We start from the raw sequence: 26,242 nt of genomic DNA, 5'->3' as shown, positions 1-26,242 counted from the left end.
CCACCACTCCAGCAACCCTCAGTTTGTTTCCTGAGATTAAGAGTCTCTTATGGTTTGTCTCCCTCTCTGGTTTCTTGTTTCATTTTTCCCTCCCTTCCCTTATGATCCTCTGTCTTGTTTCTCAAAATCCTCATATCAGTGAGATCATATGATACTTGTCTTTCTCTGACTTATTTTGCTTAGCATAATACTCTCTAGTTCTATCCACATCATTGCAACACAGATGGGTATTGTTTATGTGGCTTTTCTGGGTAGAAACTTCACCAGGAAGGAGAGAATGTATATTTAGACAAAGGGCAAAACTCTTTTTAGCTATTGTGTTTAAAGATTTTATAGAGAAGGCTCAAGCAAGTAGGTCATTTAAGAGGGGATTTACAGTGTTTTGAATGAAACATTTTTATAGGAGATTTTAGTTACAGAACATTGAAGCATTGGTACTTTTCAACTTTAAGAGTTTTACTTTACTGCCAAGCTAGCTTTTAAAGTATTCTCAAATATAGTGGCACAGAATTACAACATGGTTTTAACTACTGTAGTGAAATTAAGAAATTAGGTACATGCAGGTGAGGGTTTTTTGTTTTGTTTTGTTTTTTGACATACCAAATAGGGGTGCCTGGGTGGCTCAGTTGCTTAAGCCTCTGCCTTTGGCTTAGGTCATCCCAGGATCTAGTCCCACATCCTGCTCCCTACTCAGCAGGGAGTCTGTTTCTCCCTCTCCCTCTGCTCCTCCCCCCCCCCCCGTGCGTTCTCGTGTGCGTGCTCTCTCTCTCCTTCTCTCTCAAATAAATAAAAATTTTTAAAAGGATTTTTAAAAAACTAAAAAAAAAAAAACACCACAAATAGCTCTCGCTCATTCCCTGCCTAATCTAATCGTGGCATCAGGCATAAAGTCTAGGATTTAATGATTGCTATAAGGCCCTGGTTGGAGACTTAGGAACTGAAAACACCAGTTATCTGCTCCCCTCTCCCCTTTATCACACACCTAGGTCTAGGATAGGGATCCAGAAGAACTAAATGCTCCTATTTGGAAAGGGGAGTATTAAAAGCCATACAGCAGTCATTGTTCCCTAAGAAATCTAGAATTCTAGAAAATATTGTGAGATCTCCCTATTTCATGTATAAGGAAGTTTCCCTTGATTAGGCCCAGTTTGTCTTGCTCTAAACCATTTCTCTTCATGGCTTTTAGCCAATCTTGTGACAGTTGTCTACTTTTCAGTATCCTCCTTAGTTGTATCTGAAAAGGTCAGTGGAAAATATCCTCATCAGCTGGGTGGTATTGTGTCTGGTTTCAGGCTATAGGGTGTTGGGGACCCAGGGTTCCTTTTTTAATCTCCATTAATTTCTCCTGATGGAGGCTGTTACTTTCGGTAATAATACCTTATGGCCTGTGGGTTTTAGTCAACTTCATGCCCAGTGGTCTTTTCATAGGATTTTCTCAGACTTGCTTTTTTAAATTTATTTTTCCCCCACCGCCCCCCCCAGACATGCTTATCTTATTATATACTTAATTTACACTCCCTTTAGTTTACAGGTTTTCCTGAGAACGCTTTGGTCCTCTTCCCTAGAAACTGTTCATCTGAAGGACCAAGGTAGCCCAATTTGACTTACTAAAGAAAGGCTGGCAGTTTATACCTTCGATGGATCTTTGACCCCAGTGTTTTTCTGAATTTGAAAATTTTTTACAAGGTGGAGGGGACTTTCAACACTGAAATGCATGGAATTTTTAGGTTCTCCTTTTGTCATTTTGCTCTTTTTTAAACTTGTTTCTTTCTTGAAGTGCCCTGTTTATCCTGCTAACAACCCAGTCAAGATGCTAGCATTCTATCTTGAAGCCTTTTCACCCAAAGCCACTGAATTTTCTTTCACATTATCGCAGGTGACCGTGTTACCCATTGTATAAAAATATATTAGGATTTTCCATTTCTCAGCCCCAAAGTTTTTACATAAATGTCTGTGTCCATGTTATATATAGGTTCGGCACCAGCCATGGCTGTCCTCAGCCATGTACCTGAGCACAAACTCTGGAGTACAGAGCTAAACTATAGAAGCCCTCTGAAAGGTCTGTTCTCCACCTTGAGAACAGGATGTATGTGTTAGTGATAGCTTTTTTGCAGTGAGTCCTGAAATGACAAGATAGTGGAATAGAGCCCAGAAAAGCTGAAACCATCTCATAATCTGCATGTAAAATAAGAAATATTTGATACAAGCCACTGAGATATTTGGAGTTGTATTTGCATTAGTTGTTGCTTATGTTAACATATTTTTAACTGTTTACTAATAGTTTCCTACTGTGCCTTCACCTGTTAAAAAGGGAAATTGTCACTATGGAGAAGTCTGTTTTTCATGAAGGACCACAGGGAAAATACTTGTTTGTAGCAAGCCATGATAGTTAAGGCTGTGGCAATCTGCTTTGGTATTGTTCAAAAGCCTTTGAAATACTAATCCCATCTCTTATGACCTTATGGTACACTTCTTAATCTATGTTTAATAATTTAAAAAAAGCATGGTATTCTACTGTATGTACAATTCTTAACATCTGTCTCAGGTATGGATACATCCTTTTAAAAACACTGTCATCTATTCTGTACATGTGCAGATATACTGGTTAGAATACATTGCTGGAAGCAAATTTGCTAGTTCAGGGGTATTTGGATTTTTAATATCTGCTTCCATTGAGGGGATATTTTGGGCGAGGAATTGGTCAGTATCTCTTAAGAGCCATGGAAATGCTTTCTGTATTTGACTTGGTATTCTCATCTCCATGAAATTATCAAAATATTGAAGAAAGTTAAAATGATTTTACATGCATGCCTTTTCTATCGATTAGAAATTAACGAGGAAACCCATGTGACATTTGAAAATAAGCATAGCCAATGATGGTTATGTGACAAGGAAATTTCTAAAGAGATTAAAGAATCAATTTTTTTCTCTTCCAATTTAATAATCTCTTAAAGGTTCAAGGAAGCAGTTGTCTGGTAGGTGGTCACTGGATTTTGAACCGTGATACTGGGCTAATTATTTGACCTTTCACACCATCATTTTCTCCTTCGTCGAATGGAATGGGTTGGACTAATGATCTGAAGTCTCTTCCACCTCTCAGATCCATTGATATAATTGTATAGTCTTCGAAAATCTCAGTGAAATTACTAGATTGGTAAAAAGATTAATTTTTTAAACAGCTTGTCCAAGCTTCAAGTTGTATTTTTTTTATGGGATGGCTTTAGTTGAATGTATATACCATGAAAGTAATTATATGGTCAGCAATGGCATCATTTGGTTCTCCTAGAGCCTGTCATCGTACCATAAATACTTGTATTTATTTCTGCTGTACTAGTTCCCATAAAGATCATCCGATAGTAACATTAGGCTTACTGAGCAATTTTGGTAGTTTTGACTTAGTGATGTCTGTAATTCCATTGGTGATGGGAATGCTTAGTGCTAGTGAATTCAGCACTGTTACATATTATGCTTAATTACCATATATTTTATCATTATATGCATAAGTTGGGAGCCTTTTACCTTGCAAAGTATTTCTTTGAATTCTAAAGTGATCCTATTTGATCATAAGCAGTTCACTTCTGCAATTGTATTTTTCCCAATCTGTGTACTTCTTAAACATGTTATTCTTACAATTATGTAGAATATAAGATCCAGGTGTCTCACCCATCTTCTGTATTGCTGTATCCCCACAGTGAAGAATTATCTTGGGACATAAGATCATATTAGGTAATTTTTTCAGCAAATACAGAACATTACAAAAAGCTAGGAAAACAAAGGGAAAAAATCACTTTTTTATTACCCTAATGCCACTGTAATTTTTGTATTTTCTAATTTATATGAAAAGGATGTTCTTTTTTCCTTTTATGATTGGATGGTAAAGACATTTCATTATATTTTACTAGAAGATACATTAAATTTGTCTTTAAGTAAAAATTTATTGCTTCCTGTTATCTGGTTAGGAGAGTATGGTTAAAAGACAGCTAATAATGATTCCCCAAAAAACCACTTTCCATTGCTGTATTCTCTAAAATAGGGTAACTGAAGAAGACAAAAGTAAGAAAAAGGGGCAAGAAGAAAAACAACCTAAAAAGCAGCTTAAAAAGGATGAAGACGGCCAGAAGGAAGAAGATAAACCAAGAAAAGAGCCAGACAAAAAGGAAGGGAAGAAAGAAGTTGAATCCAAAAGAAAAAATTTAGTTAAAACAGGGGTCACATCAACCTCTGATTCTGAAGAGGAAGGAGATGATCAAGAAAGTGAAAAGGTACAGTGTTTATCAAGTAAAATATTTGTTCTATTTTTAGTTGCCTATGTAGTTCTTATTTTTTACCTAGTAAGCTTTCAGTATCATAGTATGAGTATGATTAAAAGTAAAACTGAATTTCTCTACCTTTGTAAGCTTGAACTAGCTGTTTTAAAAAGCATATTTGAAACTTTATTGGACATTCTAAATCTGTCACCTTTTCACAATTATAATGTGGAAATCAAATGTTATAAACTTCCAATAACCCACTTATCTAGAAAAGTAGAAATTAAGCCAAATGGACTGTGACCAGTGAAAACAGATATAAAAGAGATGCATTTATACATTTTTATTATTTACTACAATGAAATTCTTAGCATTCTTCAGGCCTATTTTAGTGTACATTTATCAGTGGTATTTTATTTGAATGCCACAGTTGTTTAGGAATTTGATTAAAGCTATACATCTTTTTATATAGAGAAACACAAGTATAGTGTATAGCCTTGGAGATCTACAGACCCAGGTCATGTATCTTTGTTTTTTTTTCTTATTTCTTAATACTTTCTTTAGAAGCCAAAATTTTTAATTGGATAGCTTGAGCAGTGTACTTGTCAGTAACAGGTACTTGTCAGTAAACAAACAGGTCAGAACCATAGTATAGAGAACCACAGTACAGCTGGCAAATAGCCTGACACACTTTTTTTGTTTTTAAGATTTATTTGCGAGAGAGAGAATGAGAGACAGAGAGCATGAGAGGGAGGAGGGTCAGAGGGAGAAGCAGACTCCCCGCCGAGCAGGGAGCCCGGTGCGGGACTCGATCCCGGGACCCCAGGATCATCACCTGAGCCAAAGGCAGTCGCTGAACCGACTGAGCCACCCAGGCGCCCAGCCTGACATACTTTTATTCCCCGAGTCATCGAGGGCAAGTTCAGACAGCAACATGTCTAATTCTGAGATTTTTTAAGTATTGGTTGCTTTTTTTCCTCCCAAGATTGTAATCCTAGAAGCACTTGTCCCTGACTTGATAGTTAACTAAATTCATCCTAATTCTCAAAACAGAAGAGAAAAGGTGGAAGGAACTTTCAAAATCCTCATAGAAGGAATATGCTGAAAGGCCAGCATGAGAAAGAAGCAGCAGATAGAAAACGCAAGCAAGAGGAACAGATGGAAACTGAGCAGTAAGTATTTTTTTATTCTAAATTTTGATTTCCTTTCTAAACTAGCATGAAATTTTTAAATGACAGAATCTCATTTTCCGGACCATATGAAGCCTTTTAGAGAAGTGACTTTTCCCAGGTGTTAGAAAAAAAATCTTCATTATATGATGATAATCATGTTTTAGGCTTCATTCTTTGCTGAGTAAGAGGATGAAATTCACTGAGGTAATCACTCTGAATTATTTTTAATTTAAACTGAAAGTGCAGATAGGATTTAACTGTTAGTGGCTTTGCTGAAAATGTCCTCATCCTCTACTATTCACTTGTTAAGTATTAAATACAGAAGAGTGGTGATAATATGTTGGTGGAGAGTTAAATATCCTTATTTGTCACATACCACCAGCAGGCCACTCCCAAAAGACCAGCAAAAATAATAGCAGCACAGTTGCAAACCCAAGAAGGCCAGTAAATCTAAAGGCTGACGGGGTTTGCATTAAGTGTGTGTAATATAAATCAAGTTCAAAGTTGATTTAAGTTTTGATACCTGGAGACAGTATATACAGACCATGGGGAATTTCTTTCCCCTTCAGTTTTATTCTATAAAGTAGTTTTATTAGAAGGAAAACGCACTGGCGATGATTACACTTCATGTGCTTATTACATTTGCTTTCCTAGTTATCTCGAGCCTGTCACTTCCGAATTCTTTCTTTGAAAAGTGTTTTGTGAAGCATCTTGCATTATTCTGACTAAACTTGGTGTTGTTTTTTTTTTTGTTAATGGAGGTGATTTTAAACACCTGCTGTAGGTCACTAAGACAAACTTAATGATAAGTAGTGAATTCGTTAAGTAATTTTGTACTTTTTCTTTATAAAATACATTTGTAAGCCAAAAGTCTCTCTACAAGTATAGCATTTGACTATTCTGCTTTCTTAGTTGTTTGGAGGAGGATTATATAAGCAGTTTCATCTGCTTGAGGGGAGTAATTTAAAAATTGATCTAAAGCTCAAAAATGTTACTCCCTCTATTCTGTTAGACTTTTGACCATTTCTGTAAATTAAAGTTATTTTTTGTTACCTATCCTTTCCTATCCTTTCACTGAAAAGTTGTTGGACTGTTTGTTGCTTTTAACTTTATTGTGCTCCCCAAATTAGGATATAAAATTAGTCATTGCTTAGTAAATCTAGCCCCAACCCTTCTTCAGTATCTCAAAGTTACCTTTGTGTTTCAGTTTCTTTTTGAATGTCCTCCGAATGTAACTTTCTCAAATTCTAATATTTGTGTTTTCTTTCCTTCTCCTGTTATTACAAAACTTTGTACTTGGACAGTTTTGCTCTGTAAAGCATTTCAGATGCAGCTTGTGTGAAATGCATTATGCAAAATAAAGTTTATTGTATTGTATTCCCAGCCAAACAACATGTAATCTACAGTAATAAAAAATATATCTCATTTTGGGCTCAAAGCATTAATCCAGTTACTGAAAAGAGAATACAAGTGGAGCAAACAAGAGATGAAGATCTTGAGACAGACTCATTGGACTGAATTTCCCCCTCCCCCCCCTTGATGGAAGAATGTTGCAGATTCTAAATTGAGGACTTCATTAATGGCATTATTACTGTGTTATGATTGTTAAAAAAAAAAAAAAAAAATTCCTGTAAGGTACACACTACATACTAAGGTCGGCCATCATTCCTGTTAAAGTTTTTTTTACCAAGCTTAAGATGAAGCTTTGTGTTTGGAAGTTAGAAGATGGTGGTTGTACATTATTTCATTTAGAAAATATAAAAATTCATTTTGTTTTGAAGCTAGGTGTTAAACTGGAATAGCTCTTATACCCCAGAGAATGGGGCAGTTGCGCCCTTCCCTTGACATTCCTTTGTTGTTTAATTCTTTAGACTCTTAATTGTTTTTTTTAATCTTGAGAGATTAAACAGTAGACTTGTTAAGAAAACAAAAATGAAACTGTAACCAAAATTTTAAAATAAAGTTTTTTTAAAAAAAAAAAACCTGATTTTTAGATATTGTTTTGTTCTTGTCTATTTCAATTGGTTTATAATAGGGCCCGAACTCAAAGCCAAGGTACTAGAAATTAAGAACTCATTTTTAAATGGTTATTTTTGTGATCTGCAGTAAAATGCTACCTTTTCTTTTGTGAAATGGTATGTAAATGTCAGTGAATGTCATTTAAGTTTGATATATTAGCCAAAAAAACCCATTTTAATACAATAGTATCATCTTTGAACAGTCTGTTTAACCTAGAAACTTAACCCCTCCAATTATCTACCCTTTTGGAGATGTGGGAAAAATTAGTGTTTTTGACACGCTACTTCTAAAAATAATTGTGATGTAGAACTCATGAAATGTTTATAGGCATTCTCTTTCCTTTCCCACTGTGGTCTGCTTGTCCACGGACCCTGAAATTGGGTCTTTAAACTAACACTATGTACTGCTGGAAAAAAATTTCACCATGACAAGTGTTAAAATTATTTGTGATGCCACTGAAAAATTAGATTTTAGCATGTTAATTTTTATATGTGTTTTAGTAATTAACACTAATGCTGTGGCATTCCAGAGTTCTATGAATTACAGTCAATTCCTTATGACCTAGGCTATTGATTTTCTATCTTAAAAAAATTTTTAGCTTTTACCTAAGGGATTGTGGGCATTTGGTAATCAGTCACAAAGTTCCAATGTTTTGAAATATTTGTGTTAACATTTGATAGGCAGAATAAAGATGAAGGAAAGAAGCCAGAAGTTAAGAAAGTGGAGAAGAAGCGAGGTTAGTTATTTCACTTTCTAAGATGTTTAAATTAATAGGAAATTATACCCTTAATTTTTCATGTATAGGTTTTAAAATCAGTCATTTTATGTTCTTAAATCCTACAAAAGTGCTTTTTCAAATCCCTGATGAATTCTGTATACATTATATTTTGATTAGGTGCATTTGCTAAGGACTCAGGCTAGTTTTATTGCTCATTATCTAATGGTCACATTTTTGTAACATTGCCAAAAGCTAGATATTTTCCCATTTTTGACAAATCTCATGGTTTCAGATAAGAGTTTCTATTTCTGGTCACATGTGTAAGTAAGGTAAAACAGCTGTTTAAGGATTGGAATAGAGGGGTTTATTAACTGGATACAGACTGCTTATTTTAGAAACTTATGTAGCTAGATGGTGATTTTTTTCTTCAAATGATGAATGTTGTTTTCCTAAATACTTAAAATGGCAAATAACTTCTTGGTGAACTAGGCAGATTATGAAGAACATTTTTAAAAATTCATATCTTGTCATTGTGCTTTGCCTATTAGATTTATATAGAAATACTGGTTTTGGAAAAATTATTTACTGTGTTTTAAATTTTAATTTATAGAAACATCAATGGATTCTCGACTTCAAAGGATACATGCTGAAATTAAAAATTCACTCAAAATTGATAATCTTGTAAGTCTTTAAATACCTCATTTAAAAATATAGTACTCCTTTTATAGCTTCGTATTTTTTCTCATGTTTTATAAGTATGTGTAAATTTAAGAAAAATGCGACTACTACTGGTTCTTTTGTACTGCCTTGTTTTGAGATTTTAAAAGTAATCTTTAGGACTAGATCATATAGGGTGTGGTGATTAACAGCTATGAAATTACTGTCTTGTCATGAAGGATGTGAACAGATGTATTGAGGCCTTGGATGAACTTGCTTCACTTCAGGTCACAATGCAGCAAGCTCAGAAGCACACAGAAATGATTACAACACTGAAAAAAGTAAGTGATCCAGAGTCGTGCAGAGTGTGAAAATTTCCTCATCAACAGTTCATTGAGAAGTACCATTTTACAAATCAGTGAAGAAAACAATTGTGTCTATTTTGTTTTCTCAGATACGGCGATTCAAAGTTAGCCAGGTTATCATGGAAAAGTCTACAATGCTGTATAACAAGTTTAAGAATATGTTTTTGGTTGGTGAAGGAGATTCTGTGATCACACAAGTGCTGAATAAATCTCTTGCCGAACAAAGACAGCATGAGGAAGCAAATAAAACCAAAGATCAAGGGAAGAAAGGGCCAAACAAAAAGCTAGAAAAGGAACAAACAGGTATGTGATGATAAGTTGTTTGCTGGGACTGCTTTTAAAAAATGGCTTTGATGTATAATTTCATTAATACCTTATCTAAGGTTTCATAAAGCACTTAGAAAAACAGAAGCTGAGGTTGAGCATTTCTGTTTAAATCAGTTATAATCAAGCTTTAATTAGCAGTTGCTGTTCTCTTTTCACTTAAATTAGGAATAATTTCTGACAATAGTAGACAAGAAAGGAACTTCCCGTGTTCCCATCACTCAGCTCCTGCATTTATCAGTAAATGATCTTTGCTCTTTTTTACCCTTATCAGGTTTCTCTGTGAAGCAAATTCCAGATACGCTATTTCAACCACAAATATGTTAGGATGTATCTGTGATGGATTCTTAAATAGAACATAGTGTCATTCATTATCGGCTCCCCCAATTCCAATTTATTAAATGTCTTTAGGAGTTGGATATTTTATTTATTAGGGAATGATGATCTAGGTCTCCTTAGAGATTTCGTAGAAATAGGATTTACAGGGATGCCCTCCTTATTTACTTAGGTAGGACACAAAATCGTGTTAAAAATCGTACTTTTGACACTTCGTTGTAAAATACCAAGGAAAGATATAAAAATGTGCATCATAGTAAAATTTTATAAGAAAGGGAATGACCAGATTAAAAGGCCCCCCCCACCCCCGCTTTTGGCGCCTGGGTGGCTTGGTTGAATGTCCAACTGTTGATTTTGGCTCAGGTCATGATCTCAAGATTGTGAGATGGAGCACGGTGTCTACTTGAGATCCTCTCTTCTCCTTTGGCCCTCCCCCCCTGCTTGTACACACATACTGTCTAAAATAAATGAAATCTTTAAAAAGCCCCCCTTTCTTGTACCCATATATAGTAACCCTGCTATTTAGTGTGCCTCAGCTACCCAAAAGATTACAGTGTAATTTCAAATAAGGTGTATTAAGTATTAGGTTTTATTTTTTATTTTGGCTTTTTAGAGGACATCTTAAAGTACTAGAAGCTCTAACAGTTTTTCCATTGGAACCTTTTTAAAGGTTCAAAGACTCTAAATGGAGGCTCCGATGCTCAAGACAGTAATCAACCACAACATAATGGAGACAGCAGTGAAGAAAGCAAAGACAACCACGAGGCCAGCAGTAAGAAAAAGTGAGGACGTGTTTTAATGGGTCATGTATATTTTTAATTTTTAAGTCACATTGCTGTTCCAAGGTTATTTATATAGGATTGTATTTTGATCACTCAATTCCTGAACTCAGGAAGCAAGATACAAATCAAAAAGGCAAAAAGCAAAAAACTTTATAATTTACATTTAACTTGCCTGTACTCAAAGGGAATAGAGCTAGATAGTAGGAATCCAGTTTAAAGTAACTATTCATCTTTGTACTTCTTTCACTGATAACAGCTTTAATAGTGATTTACATTCATACTTTCTTGCATTGTGACTGGGTAATACAAAAATAAGATCTAGAATCACAGGCTGTTTTGTATTATAGCCTCTAAATAACTAGTTATTGGACTGTAGTTATCCTAGTCTTGGTTTGTTCTGCTGCACGTTTGAAGGACTTGGAATCAAGCATCCCTTCTAATTCTGAAATTCAGGGAAATCTTATCTGTGTCTATGTCATCGACCCTCTCTTTATTAAGGTTTGTAATATGTTGGTATCACAGATATAACCTTTTCATGTTTTTTATTTAAAGCTGGAAATGATGGAAAGGGCCTGAGCCATGATGCTTCCCTGAGTTAATTTACTTGATCTGAATATTACTTTAGGAAGAAGATACAACACGGAAAATTAAATTTTGAACAAAAAGTCAAGATTTTTTAAAATAATTTGATCATCAAATTATTTTAAAAATAAAAACAATGCACGGATTTAATGTGTTCTCTGACCCCCATGAAGGAGAAAAGCCCCTAATCCCACTTGACACACCTTTCTTTCCTTCCTTTAGGCCATCCAGTGAAGAGAGAGAGCCTGAAATATCTCTGAAGGATTCTACACTAGATAATTAGGTTGACATACCTGGCATATAAAGAACATTTGAAGAGTTTGTAATGGTTTTCATTTGAAATATTTAGACTGCTGAAAGTTTTAAATTTTTATAAGCATAGGTTTTGATGTTGAAAACTTGTTTTGAGGGAGAAAAATCCCTTTATATTTGTTTAAAAGTAATTAAACATTATTGCTAATTGTACTTGTGCAGTATTAACAGCTACACTATTCAGTAAATGTGAGGGAAAACCCATTTAGGAAATGTTAAACTGCTTTTCCAGACATTTGGTTGTAGCATAATTTCAATTAGTGTGTGTATGTTAATGTGTAATAGTAGAAAAAAGTTACATTTTTAAAACTGCTACTTGTATAAACCTTTCCTCTTTTCCCAAATACTGTGGGTTTTGTGCATAGTTTTTACAAACCTTGGATTTACCAGACTGTCTTTTCACTGTTTGTGGGTTTTGTAGAAGTTATGCATTTTTATGGTAGATAAAATGTTACTTCTATACAAGTACTCACTCCTTTTATCAAAAGTTAATTTTAATTTCACAGTCTACATTGTGCTACATCATCCTGCTGCTTTGTAACAATTTGTGGTCTGTTTGCCTTTTGTATGACAACTAGAGATATCCAACTGACAATTCTACAAGGTACAAAACTCATGCTAACTTTTGAAGGTAACTTAGTTTTATGGCTGGGAAGTCAGTGAGGTCACGTGACTTCTACAGCAAGCAGAAGGGGGTATGTCTAGGAATGAATCTGGCTTTAGGGTTCAGCCATCTGAGATCCTTTACAGGCACTAGTAGCTGAAACTAAAAAATGATAAAAGTTTATTTTTGAGAACTGTCTCACGTTTCTGAATTTTTAAAAAGTCACACTCATTAAGGAAGTCACTAAGTATTTTTTTAATTGGGAAAAAAAACTCCATGATTCTTATGCAGTAAATAGTAGAAGTAAATGCTATATAAGAAAAACTAACCTATTTGAAAACATGGCTCTATCAGAAGGGGATTCTTAGAGATCCTCCATGTGACAGAATTGTAAGTAGAAAATATATGTTGCTCCGAGGCAGTTAAAGTAAAGGAGTACTTTGGTAGTCTGTATATTCATATATATGGACTAAATCAGGGTAAACCAAGGTTAACAAAATTTAAGGGTAACTTAACAGATAGCATTTTTAAGATATTTTGATTATTAGGTCAGTTGGTGGTTTCAGTAGCTAAAAGACTTCTCATGTTTTGAAAATACGAATACGGAGAACAGGCTTAATACCAGTGTTTGCATGTGACATGCATTGTATGTTTTGACCTCTCAGATAATGGTTTTCATCTATAAATGAATAGTTTGAATTATTTCAGTAATTGGAGTTTTGCTTTTTGAGAGGTCTTACAATGGAACTGGGACCTACTGTTTTGAGGGAACTATTGATACTACATTTTATCTGGTCCTTAATACAATTTAAATTTGGACAGACTTATTCTAGTTAAGCCATAAGTGTCAACATTGTAAACTTGTTTTGATTAAAGGATTTTTCTATCAAACTCTACTAGTAAATTAATTCTTTGCTATTTACAAAAGTGTTTTTGGAATTCTGGATTTGCTTCCAAGGGAGTAATTTCTTGGTTAGCTTGGTATAGAGATTGTGCTGTCTGGGGAGATAGATAGGGTAACTAAATATAGTAAGCTAAAAATGTTATTTTATTCTATAACCCAGCAACACAGCAATATAGTTTACTAGGAAACCACAGAATATTCAACTTCAGGAGATACATATAGGAGCATTCTGATAATTTATGTATGGTTTTTTTGGGCTGGCCTTGCTCAAAACAGTTGATTAATATAGTGTGAAAATATAACTGCCCTTCCATTTTCTGTTGGGTCATAAGCTGATTCACAGGTAACTACCACTCTCCGAACTCTTAAGTCATAAATACTAAACTTTCAGGAGCATTTGCTCCATTTTAATTGCGTATTTGATCAAAACTCCACTGCTGAACAAGTCACTAAGATAATTTAAACGAAATAGCAAAAGAGAAGATACTTTCTTCTCTTTGCGGGGGCATGTATAAACCACCTATTTTGTGCTGCTATTTAAACCTACTGGCCAACATTTAAGAGTAAGCTATGGACGGCCCTGCAGAATGAATTGCTGGAAGCTTTCTTAGCTGCTCTGGAGATTGCAGAGGTGTCATCTGAACTGGAGAAACTGTATCAACAACTTGATCTTAAACCTTCTATTACATGCTGCAGTTTCAAATAGGATGATCTTTTTTACCCAGTTTTTGCTGATACACTGTAGTGTACTGACACACACTTACCTGATTGAAGATGTCCGGTCAGGAGGAGGTCTGCCCACTAATCCTATATAAAAGCAAAGGCTTACAAGGCTCTGTGAAGGCTTCACTAACAAACACCTTATTTTGTCCCATTGGTCAGAGAAAGGATGATCTATTGGAAATAGCAAACCCATAATTACAAACCTTAAGAAATGAAGTTGCTATATAGGTAGAAATGTTTTCATATTTGTGCTATGGAATTCATAATAAAGACATTATGATCTGATTAGGAGAAGGTAAAATTATCCTTACCAGGATACCAAAGGCTGAAAAAGATATCTAAAGAAACAGGTATTGCTTTTCTAAATAGTGCTTTTTGTGCATGTTCATCCATTATTATATCAAAATCTCATTTCTAACTATAGAGGATGCTGATTTATAAGTTCATTACCATATTTGCTTTTCTTCATTAGATAAAATGACATATATAATTTAGGTCATGTTTAATATCAAAATTTATAGCTATAAAATACTTAATTCAAGACCTCTTTTAGGCCTGTTTTCAACTTGGAAGGTCTTTTGACCTGAATTTGGTGGGACACCTGTATAACTGATAAACATGGGCAAAATTTCTGGGAGTGGCTAGGTCGGTCAGTCTTCCTCTAGATTTCACAAGAGGAACTGATAACACAAAGACATTTGAGCCTTTGTAACTTTGCTGGAAAAGTTACCCTCAAGAACCAGAAGGATGAGATTCTTAATAAATGATAAAATAAGGGACGCCTGGGTGGCTCAGTCGGTTAAGCGTCTGCCTTTGGCTTAGATCATGATCCCAGGGCCCTGAGATCGAGTCCCGCATCGGGCTCCTTGCTCAGCAGGCTCCTTGCTCAGCGGGGAGCTTGTGCTTCTCCCTGTTCCTGCCGTTCCCCCTGCTTGTGCGTGCTCTCTGACAAATCAAATCTTTAAATTAAAAAAAAAAAATTTCACTAGCAGTAATGTTTTGACAGTCTTCTTTGTCCACTAAAATGAATTGATCACATGTGGACTAATGCTTTTGTTAGGACAGTACACTGCATGTTTTGGAATTTGCTGTTTTGAGAATATGAAATGAAAATGAATCGAAGTAAACACCTAAACATACTACACTATATATTAACTAAGTAGAATTTAAGTAATTTGGAGAGAAAAAAAAGAACAAACAGACCCTTGCATACTAATGCAAGACCTACAAGGAATACAGTTTAAAAATAAAGGAAGCAGGGGGTGCCTGGGTGGCTCCGTCAGTTGAGTGTCCAACTCTTGATTTTGGCTCAGGTCATGATCTCAGGGTCATGGGATTGCATTCTGTGTTGGAATCAGAGTCTGCTTGGGATTCTCTCCCTCTGCCCCTCTCCCCACACGCTCACTAGCTCTCTAAATTAAAAAAAAAAAAAAATCTTTTAAAAAGCAGAAATACATTTTTACCTGTAGAACTTACAGGAATTGGGTAAACGTGGTTTTCTAGCAGAATTTTTAATCTGTTCAACTTAGCATCATTGGAAACATGAAAGTAGAAATTTAGACAGTAACATAAGCCAGCCAGGGGAGACACCTCTTCTTTTTACTGATCCTCTGGTGTATTTATTGAATCAGTGAATGAGACCATCACTACACATACCAGAAACAGGTGCTTGTCCTCAGCACACCAATCAACTTAACTGGATATGTCATCTAAGTCCATAAAACATTTCACTGCCAATCTTTTAAACATACAGGCTTAAAGGCTTCATCAGTTTTTGATTTGTATGGTAAATCTCTGTTCTTAGCCATCCAGGGAATGTGGAACTCAGTTGAATTTAAATAAATAACCTAGGAGAGAGAAAGTGGAATTTAAATAATGACACATTTAAAAGGAACTATTTTACAGCACTCTTAAAGTCTTAAAACTAAATTTTCCACCAAAAAAGATTTTGGTAAAACATTTCAATATAGATAGCTGTAATTTTCTGTGATGATCTAGACCTTGGAATTCATCTAAGGTGTCCTTTTGCCCAGAATGAGAAGTGAATAAACTAAGGGTTGTCAGGGTGAGGGAGCTGGAGGAATGGAAGAGTTGGGCCAGAAAAACTCTTGTTTTTGCATATAGAATACTGGGTATTATTGTGCAAGAATGAGTGAACCAGAGCTAGCAATCCACACGATCTTGACTTCCCATGTCCCAATGGTCATATTACATAAAATCTGTTATTTTTTTTTCTTTTTAAGATTTTATTTTTAAGTAATCTCTACACCCAGTGTGGGGCTCAAACTTAAAACCCTGAGATCAATAGTTGCATCCTCTACCAACTGAGCCAGCCAGGTGCCCCAAATCTATTTTCTTAATCATAATATTAAACTGAAAAAGTTCTCATCAAGAAATGAAGCTTCAATTTAAACATTACTTTTGTGAAGATATGAGTATATACTGAAGATCTTTTTACAATTCATTATTCATGCAGTGAGTCTCATTAAAATGATTAGTATGCTTGCTAGATTCTACCAAAAACAAAACCTAGGGGCGCCTGGGTGGCTCAGTCGTTAAGCGTCTGCCTTCGGCTCAGGTCATGATCCCAGGGTCCTGGGATCGAGCCCCACGTCGGGCTCCCTGCTCTGCGGGAAGCCTGCTTCTCCCTCTCCCACTCCCCCTGCTTGTGTTCCTGCTCTCACTATGTCTCTCTCTGTCAAATAAATAAATAAAATCTTAAAAAAACAAAAAACAAAAAAAAAACCCAAAACCTAGTATTACAAAAGAGCCCACCGTGGGATCAGATTACAGAATAGCTATTCTTAATACTGTATTTGTTAAATCTACTTTTATTCTTCTCCCTCATTTTTATCACAGATATTTAAATAAGGATCTTTACCTTGGAAGCCTCATGGTACAAGGTATAGCTCTCACATTCTTCAAGGAATTTTCAAAATACTTCCACCACTTGATGTATGATTAACTGAATTTTTCTAACTATAGATTAGCAAAAAGTACTCTGGACACAGAATGATTAGGCAAGCCACAGACTGGCTAAAAACCAGAATACTTGAATCTGACAGGATTTGTATTCAAAAAAATATAAAGTACTCCTACAACTTAGTATGATAAACACACTTAAAAATGGGCAAACACACTAAATAAAAACCCTATTTTGAAATAAATACTAAAAGATTTCTAAACACAAGTTACTTTATAAGAAAACCTGTGATTTAAAAAAAAAGAGAAAACCTGTGATGTGAACTTTTGCAGGGGTGTGGGTAACTAGCTGATTATTTCAGGTGGATCCTGTTCCTCAGTGGCATGTTCTGGAAATAAAGTAACCATCCAAGAGGACAGTTACTTCACAAAGTACATTTTTTGTTATTATTAGTTAAAGGTTCCAGGATCAACATAAGGATAAGCAAGGAATTCCCCTAGTTTGTTGCCTTCTGAATCATAGTGGAGCATCCGAAAGCAAACATCACAAAAGAAACATGGGTCCTCTGGTGCAAAACTGTCATTGTTCGTCACCCATCTGTAATTAAAAAAAAGATGTACATCATTACAATCAACTTTCTCAAGCTTTAATGTGTTATGACCTGTAGTAATGTGTAAACATAACATTCCCACTATTGTCTTACCATCCTATCTTAATATACCGTAATCCTTTATACAATTTTGTGTGTGTATATAGATAGATACAGACATATCACTACCAATACTCTGCAGGGCAAAAGGGCAACTAACAGAAACCCTGCAGAATGCTGTTTCTCTGAAAGACTTCTTAAAGGTAAGTAGAGAAAAATGTAAATCCATATGTGAAAGCATTCTGCACTTTTGATATGGCTTACCTATCCTCTAAGTAACTGTTAAAATGTAATAGGCCATCTTGAAAAACCATAATATTATTAGATGCCACAGACCTGATGAACTTTTGTGTAACTTATCTTTTTAACTGGTAAATTAGTCCTGGCTAATTTGAAAACTCCAGGTGTTTTATCTAGAATTCAGGATAAAATGTTATAGAGCGTATACAAATGGGAATATGGGCAACAATCAACTGATACTTTTGTTTTTTGGCCTGAGATGTTACTGGTTTCGGGAAGATCAAAGACTGGTTTTCAGTCTATTTGAATCTGCATCTCATGGTCTATTTTAACATTCCCTGATTTCCAGTTTGATAACTGATTTATCATGTTTTCCTACTTACCATTTAGAAAAGCCTATTGGGGGGGGGGGCGGGGAGAACGCCCCCCCTCAAAATCTGATAAACAATTATTCTCTTTTCCTTTGAATTTTTTGACTCTGATCCACAGTTAAACTGTGTGAAGTATCACATAAAGTAAAAAATTTTATGGAACCATATTTTGACCTCATTATACATATATTGAATGCTGTGTTATTTTTACATGGAGGAGCCGTGGATGAAGCTGATTTTGTAAAGCTGCAGAGAAAAAGATGACATGGCTCCCTGATGACACTAAGTATTGACTCATCCAAAGTCTGACCCAGTTCTGGACTTCCACTATATAGAATTCATTTCCTTACTGTTTAAATGTAACCTACTTTGCAGCACTTAACTACTAGATAAAACCATTTCTATTATTTATACCCCCAAAGTTTAAGTTCTCAGATTCAAATCAAAATAGGAAACACTGAAATACCAAAAATTGAAAGTATTTCACTATTGAAAACCAGTAATTCTTGAAGAAAGAAATACGTATCACTTACCTGGCTGTATACATTTTACAAACAAAACATTTTCTGGTCCACAGCCAATGCTTCTTGATAAGAAGGGGATAAAGTGTCCTATCCAAGCAGTCATCACAATGCGCAAGCCTTTTGTACATGAGACGTAAACGAAGATATTAAAATGCAAATTGTTAAAAAATGCAAATTGTGGTCTGTAAAGAAATATATCTGTACCTCAACATTAAGAACATATAGTAGGTATATTTTTCAATTTTTTTCTTATGAAAGACTTAGGTATAAAATCACTTGTTACACTAGGTCTGACCTGTGTTCTACAAAAACACTCTCCTAAAGATCATTTGGGATTAAATAATGTTTTCTTTCCTATGAAACTTCCCAAAGCATTTTATGGTAATGTGTTCTGTGACTCTATAAGAGGGAGATCTGCGTACAGCAAATCTTGAATGTATTCCATCAGAGAGTCCTTGCTTTACTCAACGCTTAATACCTTCTTATGAAACATAGTTTGAGCAACTATTTTATCTCTTTGGTTATGTGTCATGTGGCTCTTGTTCACCATCCTCTTTATTAAAATCTAAATCGTACTCCTGGTATAATGTGAACTGATAGAGGACTCCAGTTTTAGGTGTCAGAATTCGTAAATTGTAAATGGAAGTCAGTCTCTACTATGCGACTGATCAGCTGACTGGGTGTGAGTAAATTCCTTAACCATGCTGGACCTTAGATTCTTCATCCAAAAAATGAAGGGACTACACCAGAGTGTTCTAAAGGTCCGTGACCATTTTAAAATTTGATTCTTACTTTTTGTCCTTTAGTAAGAAAGGGTAGCAATATATCAACTTCATTATCAGAAAATGATTAATAAAACTTGTAAGCTTACCAACTATTATTAGTTTATTTTAAAGATTTTATTTATTTGACAGAGAGACAGTGAGAGCAGGAACACAAGCAGGGGGAGTGGGAGAGGGAGAAGCAGGCTTCCCATGGAGCAGGGAGCCCGATGAGGGGCTCGATCCCAGGACCCTGGAATCCCGACCTGAGCTGAAGGCAGACGCTTAACGACTGAGCCACCCAGGCGCCCCAACTTACCAACTATCAGACTTTGGAATGGCACTGAAAATGATTAAGTCCACCTAGAAGATAAAAATGACTTGTAGTCTAAGGGTGCCTGGGTGGCTCAGTGGATTCAGCGTCTGCCTTCGGCTCAGGTCGTGATCCCAGGGTCCTGGGATCAAGCCCTGCTGAGCAGGGAGCCTGCTTCTCCCTCTCCCTCTGCCCCTCCCCCCTGCACATGTGCCCGCTCTCTCTCTCTCTCAAATAAGTAAAATCTTTTGTAAAAAATGACTTGCAGGGTGCCTGGGTGGCTCAGATGGTTGGGCGTCTGCCTTCGGCTCAGGTCATGATCCCAGGGTCCTGGGATCAAGTCCCACATCGGGCTCCCGGCTCGGCGGGGAGCCTGCTTCTCCCTCTGACCCTCTCCCCTCTCATGCTGTTTCTCTCTCGCTCGCTCTCTAAAAAATAAAAATAAAATCTTTAAAAAAAAAAAAAAATGACTTGCAGTCTAAATTACATTTAAAAATTCTTTAAAGGGCGCCCGCCTGATTCAGGCAGTAGAGCATGTGACTCTTGGTCTCGGGGGTTGTGGGTTCAAGCCCCACACTGGGTGAAGGGACTGCTTAAAAATAAAATCTTTTAAAAACTGAAACTAAAAAATCTTTTTAAAAAGCTAAAACTAAAAATTCCTTAGGAACATCCCACGCTGCAAATGTTTAATAAGCGTCGTTTTCCCACATTGCCTTGAGTTTAAGGACTGACACCGCAGTATAGTAAGAAATGTTAAACTAAAATCAGAGGAAAGTGGTTTGTCTTCCATCTTATGCTAATTCTCAGGCACGTTCCCCCTCAGGGAAAGAGCAGGCAGAATAGCTTATATAAAATTATCAAAGAAATATATCTAATTTTAAGTCCTACAAAACAGGTTTATGAGCTCTCCTGACCCCCTGGCCCTTTGCTTCAGCAAATCTTCCCTAGGGCCACTGTTTCGCGTACTTAACTGTTTCTTTTAAATTTACCTCCTCAAGGGGCGCCTGGGTGGCTCAGTTGGTTAAGCGACTGCCTTCGGCTCAGGTCATGATCCTGGAGTCCCGGGATAGTGTCCCGCATCGGGCTCCCTGCTCGGCGGGGAGTCTGCTTCTCCCTCTGACCCTCCCCCCTCTCATGTGCTCGCTCTCTCTCTCAAATAAATAAAATCTTAAAAAAAATAAATAAAAAAAATAAATTTACCTCAACATCTGTCTACAGAACCAAAATAACTTTGATTAAATATTTAATGTTTACATGATGCCAAATTAGTATTACTACTTACACCTCAACTCCACAACTGACTGCAGATTCCTTTTACTGTGTAACACACGGTTTTCTAGCTACGAGCCAGAGGCTGCCAGCTAACGACTTCTCTCAGGTTCGCATCTGCTTAGGTTGCAGTGTGTACCTGTTGCTAATTTAGTTCTGTACTTCCCGACAGAATGAGAAGCATGCTCTCCGAGTGTTTATGCACCAGCGGGACGCCTGGCAGCAGTTCTAGACATCTTCCTGAGTTCTCTGCTGCGCTCCCGTCTCGGGACAAATCGCCTTAGGTGGCCATCATGCTGGGATTTCCCTTTATCAGCATTCTCTCTTCTGCTTTGCAGTCATGGTTTTTTTTCTTTTCTTTTTAAGATTTTACTTATTAGTCAGAGAAAGAGAGCACAAGCAGGGACAGCAGTTGGCAGAGGGAGAAGCAGACTTCCTGTTAAGCAAGGAACCCGACTCAGGGCTCAATCCCAGGACCCTGGGATCATGACCTGAGCCAAAGGCAGACGCTTAACCGACTGAGCCACCCAGGCGCCCCTGCATTCATGTTTTTCTATTTCAAGGTTTCCTAAGCAGAAAGTGTGAAGTCCTTCCTCGGGAAACCTCCTGAGAATAAGTGCATGCCAGGCAGAATTTTGGAGACTGGTCACTAAGATCCAAGAAAAGTGGAGGCAGGGACTTTCCGAAGGCATCAGTTCCTACTACTGGTATAATAAAAAGCCTGGGTGTATCACTACTCCATAAAAAAAAAAAAAACCATAAAAATGGTCTCTCGGAATTAAAGCAGGGATGGAATAGGGCTTATTCCTATATATTGATCCTTCACAAATTGAGATTTCCTAAATAAGGAAGAGCCTTATGAGAAAGACACCCAAGCTATACCAAATTATAACAAAATCTCATTTTAAACTAGTCCTTCTCACTTTATACTTGATGAAAGCATTAAGACTTCACATTTGTCAAATACTAGAATGACCCTTCTCTTCCCCCAGTTCCCTTTGATCTCCTTAAAATTCTGGCAGAGACAAGAAACCTAGACACATAGTTGCAAACTGGCTAAGCAAAGGCATGAGAGGATATACAAAGTGATCTCCAAAGCGGATGGCTACTGCCTGCCTGATCTACAAATGGAGACATTTACAGATTTTTAACCCTCTAATAAAGTATTTCTATCATAGATACTCCCCCAAATAAAGACAGAATATACACGGATGGAGAGTTGGGTCAGTCCATGGAGAGCAAACATGATTTTGCCGCTCCCAAGCCAAGCTGCAGGCATTCCAAGAGGAATACTTTTATTCCTCTAATTGAAAACAAAACCAAACTGCCTGTGCTTTTGTACTGTGGAATAAAGAAAAGGAAAACAGAACAAATACCATGTTCTGAGTGCTGCCACTTACCTTATGTCAGTAATGACAACAACATGCTCACAGTCTCCCTGGTGACAATATAAGTAAGGAAAACCCAGTTTAATATACAGGTCGTTGAAGGTGAAATCTTCCATTTTAGCGGTCTGAAATTTTCCATAGCCTCTGTCATGGGACTCTGACCATTCAATGATAGTTCTGAAGGGGGGGAAAAGACAAGGGTAGTTCGTTATGCCACAAAAACCTAAAAATGACAGAAAATGGTTTGTGACTGCAAGTATCACTCAATGTAACTGGACAGTTGCCACCCTGAGGAGACAATCTTAGTGGCTGACACAGGTAGAAACTAAGAACTCTGAATGTGTCTTTATCCATTAGAGAAATAGTTCTCAAAGTGTGGTTCTGGAAGTCAAGGTGATCTTTGTGATTAAATGTCATTTGCCCTTTTAAACTCCTATTCTCTCATAAATGACCAGTATTCTAAAGGCTACATGATGTGTTTTATCACTTCAGACTGAATGGAAAATGTAAAACAATGACATTCGCCTCATTCTGTTCTGGAAAAGTTATTTTTTTCCCCAAAATTATTAATGTTAACATGTAATAGGATTAAATTAGTTAATATTTAAAATATTTCTTAGTTTCAACTTCTAATATGGTAAATACTGATAGCTAAAGCCCACATAATCATAAAGTCCTTTAGACTCCTCAATTATAGTATAAAGGAATGCTGAAAGCAGCAAGTTTGAGAACTGCTACATTAGAATACAGATACAAATGGCTAAAATGAAAGAGAATGTATATAAACACTCAGAAACAATATACATATATATTCGAGTTGCTAAGACACTGAGAGTAAAAGTATGGGCTAATTAACATGACTATGAGCTATAGATTTTTCATGTTATATACTTAAACATATATTTAACATACTCATCTAGGGCAAACAACAGTATATACTGGACAAGCAGAAAAAAACAGTAAGATTAATTTACTGCTATCACCTAAATATGAAAGAGACTAATAACGTGTTTAAGTGGGATTTAAAGTTTCTTAGATGTATCTATGGCTCAATACAAGATCTGCTAGAATTTTTTTTTTTTTTAAAGTAGGCTCCACACCCAACATGGGGCTCAAGCTCACGACCCCCGAGATCAAGAGTTGCTACGGACTGAGCCAGCCAAGTGCCCCAAGATTTGCTGGAATTTCTAAGACAGTAGATAACACAAAGATTTTGAAATAGTCTGTAGATCTTTGATAGGAAAATTTTCTTTCTGAAGTAAAAATTTTGATTAACTTAATAATACCTAGGCCAACCAGATGAAATAACTGAATATATTTTAAAAACTGATATTTCTGACCCCAAAACAAACAAAACAATTCCTTAGCAAAGACCCTTAACAGACCAGTAATAGGATTTGTGGAGATCTCACTATTTCAAGAACTAGAAACAGGAAAAACTGAGAAGATTTTTGAAAACTGTACCTGCTCAAATCTCTGCACTCGGGGTATCTTTTATCATTGTAAAATGTCCCTTCAAAATAAAAGAAGGCTGATTTGTACAGGTCCTATAAGGAAATAGATGGCATTGAAAGAGAGTCCTCTATTAATAATTAGGAAAGTGCTACCAATTCAAAATCTATAGGTCATAAAACCACACTAATATGCTTTACAGTAACTTTATGGAACCTCACAAAATAGTGCTCAGCTCATTAATTTGTTTACTATTTAATGAGAACCTCCTATGTGACAAGTTTTATGCTATTTACCAGGGATGAAAGTGTAAACATCTGATCCTTGCTGCCATTTTCAATGTTATCCTATTGCTGTTTTAATCACTAGGTCTGATTTAAATTCGTGTATTCTGAGACTTGTGAAAGGAACCTAATTAGAAATGAAATAAACAATTTATTTTATTATATGAATACACAGCAGTGAGTTATTTTGGATACTAGAAGTAAAAACCAAAAGTCACATCTTTGATATTTCCCCAGCGATAGGTGATTACAGAGTTATGTTTTTCTGTTATTTTTTAGTATTTTCAGCATACCTTTTTTTAAAAAAAGATTATTTATTTGAGAGAGAAACAGAGATAGCAAGAGAGAGCATGAGCAGGGAGAGGGAGAAGCAGAAGTCCCTCCTGAGCAGGGAGCCCAATGTGGGGCTTGATCCCAGGACCCTGGGATCATGACCTGAGGTGAAGGCAGACACCTAACCAAGTGAGCTACCCAGGTACCCCTCAGTGTACTTTTTTTTTTTTTTAAGATTATTTATTTGAGAGAGAGCACAAGCGGGAGGGGCAGAAGGAGAGAGACTCTCCAACAGGCTCCACACTGAGCGTGGAGACCAATGCTGGGCTCGATCCCATGGCCCTGAGATCACTATCTGAAACCAAGATTAGGATGCTCAACCAACTGCGCCATCCAGGCGCCCTCAGTGTACTTTTATAAAAATTCTCCCTTCAAATTTTCAATAATTCTTAGGCAGAATTTGAGTATCTATTCTTACTCAAGCAGTCCTTTTTTTTTTTTTTAAGATTTTATTTATTTGAGAGAGAGAGAACATGAGCAGGGTGAAGGGCAGAGGGAGAAGCAGGCTCCCTGCTGAGCAGGGAACCCGATGTGTGACTCAATCCCAGGACTTCGGGATCATGACCTCAGCCGAAGACAGACACTTAACGACTGAGCCACCCAGGCGTCCCCTTACTCAAGCAGTCTTGCCCCAGAGGACCAGAGTAGTCACACAACTGGTCTGAACCATCGTCAGGTTTCTTAACTTTCAGCCTACCAGACTTTCCAGAGGGGTGTCTCTTGATCCTCACTGCATAACAGAATCCTAGAAACACCAAAAGACCAAGTCTCACCTCAGAGCCACTGAATGAGAATCTCTCAGGATGTGGCCCAGGCACTAATGTTTCCCCAAGCTCCCCAGGAGATTCAAATGGGCAAGCAGTGCTGAGAAGCACTCTGTTAGACTTGCTCTTCACAATACCCTTACAATCAGAGCCCTGGGGGAGAGTCAGAAGACCTGTGTTCTTTTCCTTAATCTATATATAAGTACTCCTCAGACTTCGGATTCCTCACCTGTGTATCTGTCACACTATCTTACAGGACTGTAAAACCCCAAAGCACTTTATGAACTATGAAACATATGTAAGTTTCAGGTATTAAAAAAATCTTACTCTAAAATAACCAAATGTATCTCCTTCGAAGCTTCTATTTTTCTTTCTTCATTCCCTCATTTACTTATTATCGGGCAATGGCATCAGACACCCTTATGAGACTAGCTGTGCTGTTTCTCGTTGGGCCGTCCCTCAATTTCCCTGACCCTGTTTCTTCATGTAACATAGGAGTAAAGCCATTACCTCCTTCCCAGGTACCTGTAGAGACAAAAGGATAACATGTACCAGAATGCCATATCTAGCTGCTATTAACACAAAAACTGCCACTAAATATACTTCTGGACACTCAAAGAGGTAAGCTAGGATCTAAAATAAAGGTTCTGAAAGAATACTGCCTTATTTTGGAAATAAAAACAAAAGTTTCATTTTTTCATTACAAAATTCTTCTACAGGGCGCCTGGGTGGCTCAGTCGTTAAGCGTCTGCCTTCAGCTCAGGTCGGGATTCCAGGGTCCTGGGATCGAGCCCCGCATCGGGCTCCCTGCTCGGCGGGAAGCCTGCTTCTCCCTCTCCCACTCCCCCTGCTTGTGTTTCTGCTCTCGCTATCTGTCTCTGTATCAAATAAATAAATAAAATCTTTTAAAAAATAAAATGCTTCTACAGAACTTGAGGTAATTTAGGCAACTTAATGCTTTTGGTTGGCATAATTATTTAGAAGGGGTACTGTTTTGCATCTAAATCCGAAGTCATCCATTAGTAACTTTTCCTTGTGTCAGTATACAAATAGAACAGAAGATGTGAGCAATCTCAAAACCAGGTAATTTTGATTTTCAGTGGCAACCAGAGATCCTCACTACTAGTTTCCCTATTTTGTCAGCTATTTTAGCTGACCAACTCTGGGGAGGGGAGGATTGTCAACCAAAATGGAAAACCTAGTGTAAGAAGTTACTTCTGTTATGT

General features: G+C 36.7%; 2 protein-coding genes across 7 annotated transcripts in view; one reads left to right on the top strand and one right to left on the bottom strand.

Moving 5' to 3' along the window:
- The window catches only part of PSIP1 (PC4 and SRSF1 interacting protein 1), a 40,148-nt gene extending 27,837 nt beyond the window's left edge, over positions 1–12,311 (top strand). For 2 of the 5 annotated variants that reach the window (XM_081804125.1, XM_081804124.1), the window contains 8 exons: positions 4,034–4,262; positions 5,301–5,419; positions 8,119–8,174; positions 8,767–8,837; positions 9,053–9,154; positions 9,268–9,481; positions 10,509–10,620; positions 11,425–12,311. In XM_081804125.1, the coding sequence (XP_081660251.1) occupies positions 4,034–4,262; positions 5,301–5,419; positions 8,119–8,174; positions 8,767–8,837; positions 9,053–9,154; positions 9,268–9,481; positions 10,509–10,620; positions 11,425–11,485 (964 nt within the window). In that variant the 3' untranslated portion in view covers positions 11,486–12,311. Of the gene's footprint in view, positions 1–4,033; positions 4,263–5,300; positions 5,420–6,723; positions 7,063–8,118; positions 8,175–8,766; positions 8,838–9,052; positions 9,155–9,267; positions 9,482–10,508; positions 10,621–11,424 lie in introns of those variants that run through there. The other 3 variants (XM_081804126.1, XM_081804127.1, XM_081804128.1) reach the window with 3 other exon arrangements.
- The window catches only part of SNAPC3 (small nuclear RNA activating complex polypeptide 3), a 53,516-nt gene continuing 33,390 nt past the window's right edge, over positions 6,117–26,242 (bottom strand). The window contains exons 6-10 of one of the 2 annotated variants that reach the window (XR_004077404.2): positions 23,648–23,730; positions 22,196–22,360; positions 18,462–18,569; positions 16,627–17,265; positions 6,117–15,592 (exon numbers count right to left, since the gene is read on the bottom strand). Coding sequence is in view for 1 of the 2 variants with exons in the window: in XM_006738841.3 (XP_006738904.2) it covers positions 17,118–17,265; positions 18,462–18,569; positions 22,196–22,360; positions 23,648–23,730 (504 nt within the window). In the remaining variant the exon portion in view is untranslated. Of the gene's footprint in view, positions 17,266–18,461; positions 18,570–22,195; positions 22,361–23,647; positions 23,731–26,242 lie in introns of both variants that reach the window. The other variant, XM_006738841.3, reaches the window with a different exon arrangement.

The sequence above is a fragment of the Leptonychotes weddellii genome, chromosome 14 (genome assembly GCF_054177405.1).
Source record: "Leptonychotes weddellii isolate Sample4059 chromosome 14, ASM5417740v2, whole genome shotgun sequence".
In the NCBI taxonomy this organism is placed as follows: domain Eukaryota; kingdom Metazoa; phylum Chordata; class Mammalia; order Carnivora; family Phocidae; genus Leptonychotes; species Leptonychotes weddellii.
Note: the sequence above shows the minus strand (reverse complement) of the source record. Positions and strands in the feature narration are given on the sequence as shown.